Source organism: Lactuca serriola, chromosome 8, assembly GCF_051521515.1.
Source record: "Lactuca serriola cultivar US96UC23 chromosome 8, Lser_US96UC23_V15, whole genome shotgun sequence".
NCBI lineage: Eukaryota > Viridiplantae > Streptophyta > Magnoliopsida > Asterales > Asteraceae > Lactuca > Lactuca serriola.
Genome location: NC_136415.1, coordinates 251,999,587 through 252,005,852, shown reverse-complemented (window position 1 = coordinate 252,005,852; position 6,266 = coordinate 251,999,587). Strand labels below are relative to the sequence as shown.

At 36.9% G+C, this 6,266-nt stretch overlaps 1 protein-coding gene across 1 annotated transcript; it reads right to left on the bottom strand.

The window, feature by feature from the left end:
• Positions 1 to 3,604: 3,604 nt before the first annotated feature.
• On the bottom strand, positions 3,605 to 5,133 carry LOC145071393 (coiled-coil protein). Its single transcript, XM_079018290.1, has 2 exons — positions 4,821 to 5,133; positions 3,605 to 4,119 (listed from the first exon to the last, which is right to left on the bottom strand). Exons 1-2 carry the CDS (start codon positions 5,044 to 5,046, stop codon positions 3,905 to 3,907), a joined length of 441 nt encoding a protein of 146 aa, XP_078874416.1. The 5' UTR covers positions 5,047 to 5,133; the 3' UTR covers positions 3,605 to 3,904.
• Between the last annotated feature and the right edge of the window lie 1,133 nt (positions 5,134 to 6,266).

Below are 6,266 nucleotides of genomic sequence, written 5' to 3'. Positions count from 1 at the left end.
TATTATGTCATAATTAAGATAGTAGGGGCTGTTTGGTAAAATTTTTTTACCTAAGGTGTAAAGGATTTTAATGTTGAGGGTTTAAATGGTAATTATCGGATCTAATTTGAAGAAGATTTCCAATCCAGGGTAGAAAGGTAAATATTGGATTACTTTCGAAATTATCTATGGTAAGGAGGGACTGGTTGTGACAAATTGGTTGGAAGTTTGGGTGGGATACGAGACTTAAACCTTGTGCTCTTCTCTAGCCGCCGCCCTCACTTCAACGACCTCCGCCGCCGCCAACCCTTTTCGTTGTTGTCACCGCCGTGCATCGCAAGTGTCATCTCCTCCGACGGAAGCAAGTCGACGACATAGGACTCGGGTGTGCCTCTTCCTTTCTTCCCGTCACGTTTCTTCTCCTTTCGTTCTATCGCTGCTGCTATTCGCAGCCGGAGTTGCGACCACCCCCTTCTCCATTTTTTTTGGTGATACATCTCAACCACGACCGCCGCCGTCGTAGCTCCGAGCGGCTGCCTTTTTGTGCTCCGGATGTCGCCTGCCACCTGAAGTGACCGAGGTGGGTGCGTTCTTCGCGATGAACTCGTGTGGTGCGGGTTACTACTTAGCTATGAAGTGAAGATGGATGCTCATTTGGCCAGCAAACTCGAGAAAAACCACCATGGTTGCCAACCATGGTGGCTGTTGCCGCTATTTTCTTTTCTGCCACCCTTAACCACCGTGTATGGGTGGCTGCGTGTGTGTGTTTTGTATGAGTGAGAGAGTTTGTATGGGTTTTGTGGGTAAGATGTTGTATGTACGATTCTTTGGCCGGAATTCTTGAAGAACATCCACCACCACCGCCGTGAGGTGGTGGCTACCGCCATGCGCCACCGCCGGCCACCATTAGGTAGTTGTGTATGTGTGTGTTTTTAATTAGATTAGTGTGTGTGCATGTGTCAATCGGATTGGCATTGTAAATTGTAACAAAAAAGGAATAATAGAAATCTCAAACCACCACCGTAGGGTGGTGGCTGCCGCCTCCTGCCGCTGTGTCGGGTGGCGGTATGCCTCGTTGATGTTGTGTTTTGGTTTGGATGTTTGGTCAAGGGACTAAAACCCTAATGGGCCCAAAGAAGCCTTAATGGGCTTAGTGAAACCCTATTGGGCCTAATGAAGCCCTAATTGACATTAAAGCCCAAACATGTGTCTAATGGGTATAATGGACCCTAATTGACCTTAGGAAACCCTAATGGGCTTGAGGACCTAGCTATTGGGCCTATTGGGCTAAGATGGGGATTGAAAACCCTAATATTGGATTTATAGGCTTGGACCTATCGGGACCCACATTTGGGCCACTGGAATGGAATTGCGTGTTAAGCCCAATCACACCATATGATTTATTTAGAATAGTGATGAACTTAATGGATTAAGTCCTTAATGGGTTAAGTGAGAAACACTTAACCCTAATCGTCATTTTATGTGAAACCCTAATCTCATTTTGGTTTATTATTGGGCCTCTTTATTGGGCCTTGATGATCAGGTTATTAATGGGCCATCCAAAGTCAAGCGATTGGACTAGAATAATTTAATGGGCCTAGGGTAAGGCCCATGTAAGGGGTTTGGGCCCAATTTGGAAAATTGGGCCATAGCTTGTGCCTTAATGATTATATGATGTTGGGCCTTAGAATAAGACCATGTATAGGACTGGGCCCAATTTGGAAAATTGGGCCATGTGTTGGGTTTGATTCCTAATTGACTTTGGGCCTATGGATTGGGCCTTGGGCTTGAATGAGCCAAGCTTGGGGTAATGTAGTAATTATCCAAAGAATGTACTGTTGGTTATATGTTGGGACCCAATTATTAATTGGGTGATGTTTTGATATTGACAGATCGAGAATCTGTCATCCAACAGCTGGGGTCGAGTCTGCGGGACTTCAGCAGTGTGGGGTTGAGTCTATGGGACTTCAGCAGTGCAATGTGAGTTACCTTCCAGTAGCGGTGGGTCTACGGCCACAATGCCGACCCACCAGTAGGATTGTATGATAAATGTTTGTCTTTGTGATATTCATCTAGGTCTGCTACTACCTGTGATATGTTATTGTGCTAGTATGATATGATGTTATGTGCTAGTGACAGTAGGGGGAGATAGTCCCCCAAAACACCGGTCGATAGGGCCGAAGGGGCGGTTATGCCCAGCCATGCTAGATAGTTTATGAGATATATGTGTTATGTGGTAGTGGTAGGGGGTGAAATAGTCCACAGTACCCGGTCGAGAGGACCGAAGGGGAGGCAAGGTCCCAGATATATTGGTCAGTATCCGATCGAGAGGACCGAAGGGGAGACCAGCACCCAGATATGCTAGTCAGTGTCCGGTCGAGAGGACCGAAGGGGAGGCAAGCTCCCAGATATACTGGTCAGTATCCGGTCGAGAGGACCGAAGGGGTAGGTCGGACACCCACATATGCTTGCCAATATATGTATGTTATGTGATTGTATGGTATGCAGTATGATGGGGGAACTCACTAAGCTTCGTGCTTACGGTTTTCAGTTTTGGTTTCAGGTACTTCGTGTTTAAAGGAAAGGAGCCGGCTTGATCGCAGTGCATCACACTATGATTTTCCGCACATGAGATCTTCGGGACTACACTCTGATCTTATTTTATGATAACACGTTTGATTATTTCTACTTTGGTTTTGACATGACATGATATCACAGATGTTTTATTACACTGTTGGTTTTATAATGACGTATTTAAAAATGAAATTTTTGGCCTGTATTTTTGAGATGTTACATTTTTTCTAAATTTATTTTTATATTGAATTATTACTTTTTTTCATCATTCAGCACAGTCAATCAGATGTACAATCAAACAACATGATTTATTTCCCAGTCAGAAACTTTCCCAGAAAACACTTTTCCAGACAGAAACTATCAAATGGGACCTAAGAATGTGTCTTTACTAAGATACAGGTTTAAGAAAATTGATATCCATGTGGGCATTATATCAACACAATGTGGCATTAAGCTGACGAAATCTGCCAATAAGATGCCAAATTTTATTGTTAACCTGTAAAACCGGGTAAAATGGTCTAAATAACAAGTTACGACAAGTTTAGGGACCTTAAATACATTTAAAAAAAATAATTAGGGACTTATCATAATAGATACAAATAGTTTGATGGGTTATAATGATATTAACCAATTTTAGAAAAGAAGCTGAACATGGTTTTGATAGTCAAGAAGAATTTGTAACATACTAGAGAATTTGTCTATTTTATTAAAACTTGGTTGAACTAATTTTATTGTAATCAGCTTAACTATTTAAACACTTTATTTATAAACGACTTAAAAGAAGCAAACAATAGCACCAAATTGTGAAGCACTCCACAATCTAGGTATATTTATAAGTAATACAATTTTGTTTTCAAATCTAAAACTAATCATCGCCATTTTTTGATTCTAACATACATTCAGTATATTTAGCTTTTAGATTAAACAAATCGTATAAAAAATCAAAATCTTACATTTATTATTTTTAAATTTTTACATATATAACTTGAGTTGCCATAAGAAAATTCAATTAATAAATTTGCAAGTTTGATGAATAACTTAAGGATAAAAGTTTTAAATCTAAATAGAAGCCCCAAACGATTGGATATTGCTAACAAAATCAACACAAAAATGTCTAAAAGTAGGGCTTGCCTGGACTAGACCCGACCAGACATTTTTTGGATGAACATCATGGTAAAGATAAGGGCATTTATGTCTTTTGCACAGATGAGAGATCCAGACTATCTCACCTTTCTTCAATTTTTTGTTTGATACATGTCAAACATAATATAACTTGCTCTGTCATGTCATGTCATAAAAAATTCTACTCTTTAAAATATATTTTCTGTCCACTAACATATCAATCCATTAACTATTCATCAGAATCTGAATCAGTGTCTGAATATGAATCTGAATCCATCTCTTCATTGCTAACTTCATTTGTTTGATCATGTCTGAATTCATTCATCAACTCATCATCCGACTCTTCATGCTTCCCCGATAACTTTCTTTTCAATATAGATTCAAAAATGGCTGGTATTGCTTCAACATCTCCCTTATAAAACTTGTCTATCTGTGTTTTAAGATCTGTCATAAAACAGTTCATAGATTAGATACTGAATGATTTCAACCAAAAATATTGCATCCCTGTTTGCATGTTGGATATATCAATCAGTTATAACATGTACATGTGTATTATGTGTGTGAACATTGAATGATGATGTGGCAACTATTTTTGTCTATTATTTCCAATTTGATCCCTCAATTAAAAACCAGTACACTACTAGTTTACAATTGCTTTAAATGAGTCTCCATACTTTGGTGAACTCTCCAAGATTCAAGTTCCTAGATGAACAAAATATTTGGAGCAACAAATGAATAAATAACATTGGTATACAAAAAGAAAGATGAATAAATAACGTTGTTAATACCACGTCACTTGTGAATTTGACTAAGGAAAGCTTACAAAAAAAATGATACTGTAAATCACTTCCAATGTATAAAACTCATGTAAATTTAACTTTGAATAAAAAAGGATATTTTTTTCCTCAGAACCCTCCATTCTTTTCTAAGCTGATTATGCGTTTGTTCTCACAGAAGGTTATGTGCACAAAACCCTAGTAAAAATTAAATGGAGGGATGAGGGATATGGGTGAAATTGGAAGAATTTTAGCATGATTTTGGAAAAACTCCCAAGCTACTGGGAACAAAGTTTGTATATACAACTAAAACAATTACGTTAGAGAGAATATGGATTAATTAGAATGCAAATAGTGTTGTATACTTACCTGCACTGCTGACATCCTCTACATCGACGGGATTTTCATCTTGAGTTTCGTTTTCTGGATGATGAGAATTAGGGGTTTCATAAGACGATTCGGATTTAGATGTATACAAATTATGAAAAGCAAAGGAGACTAATGAAGGGGTTTTGTAGTGAGGGTTGTGTGCACTGAAGGAGGACGATTTAGCGTAGAGCGAATTAAGACCCCGCATCAAGAAAATTTTCTGCATTGTTTTGCGTCAAAGAACTGAGGGAGGGTCTTGGTCTTAGGGTTTTGCTCCAGAGGGTCTTGATCTAAGGGTTTTGCTATCCTAGCAATGTTTTAAAATCGTGTTAACCGGTCCGTTTAACCATTGAGAGTAACCGATTTCTATAATTTTTAACTTTTTTTCTTATTTTCTTACAATTATGCATGTTAAATCGGATAGTCGTGTCGTGTTTTTGTCTGACACGACACGAAAAGGTTTTGAATGACACGAACACGACACGACACGGTGTCATGTTTTTTTTTTCATTAATACGAAAACGAACCAATTAAAATACGACAACACGACACGACAAAGATAATGTGACATAACTATCAGTGTATTTCATTCATACTTAAAGATATATATAACACGACAAAAACGACAAACACGACAACCAAATGCTTAATCCTGTCAATTTCGTGTCGATTTATGAACACGAACACGACATCGTGTTTTTTAATCTTGACACGAACACGAATTTGAATTTCGATTTCGTACTGATTTCATTTCGTTTCGTGTATTTTTGTCGTTTCGTGTCATAAATTGACACCCCTAATATACATATATAAATAATGAATTTGATGTTTACTAGTTCAAACATTAAAAATATACATAAAAATAAATTGTAGATCAATCTAAATACGTTAAAAATATCATATAACCATAAGTTTTAGTGTTTTACATCAATTTATATATGTCAAAAAGAATATATATATATATATATATATATATAGATATATATATATATATATATATATATATGCAATGTTTTAAAAACCGGTTTAAACCGACCGGTCAAACCGGTTGGACCGGGAACCGGGGGAGAGAGCGGTTCAACTATCACCGGTTTTATGTCGATTTCTAAACCGGATTGAATTGGTCAGTTTTTAGAAAAAGTCTGGTTGAATCGGTCAAAATCAACTGATTGTACCGATTAAACCGAATAAAAATACGTGGAAAATAATCATTTGCATAATAAACCTTGATGATTTTTTTTCAAATCTATTTAGTTTTCTCTAAATAAAAACATATGATAAATGTTATAAATTTTTTGATGTGTTTGTATTTATCTAAAATTATATTTTTCGGTATTTTATATATATATATATATATATATATATATATATATATATATATATATATATAAAATACCGAAAAATATAATTTTAGATAAATACAAACACATCAAAAAATTTATAACA

Coding starts and splice junctions, on each gene's coding strand:
- LOC145071393 (XM_079018290.1), bottom strand. CDS start 5,046: ATGCAGAAAATTTTCTTGATGCGGGGTCTTAATTCGCTCTACGCTAAA. Junction 4,120..4,820: donor AGAGGATGTCAGCAGTGCAG/GTAAGTATACAA, acceptor GTTTTATGACAG/ATCTTAAAACACAGATAGAC.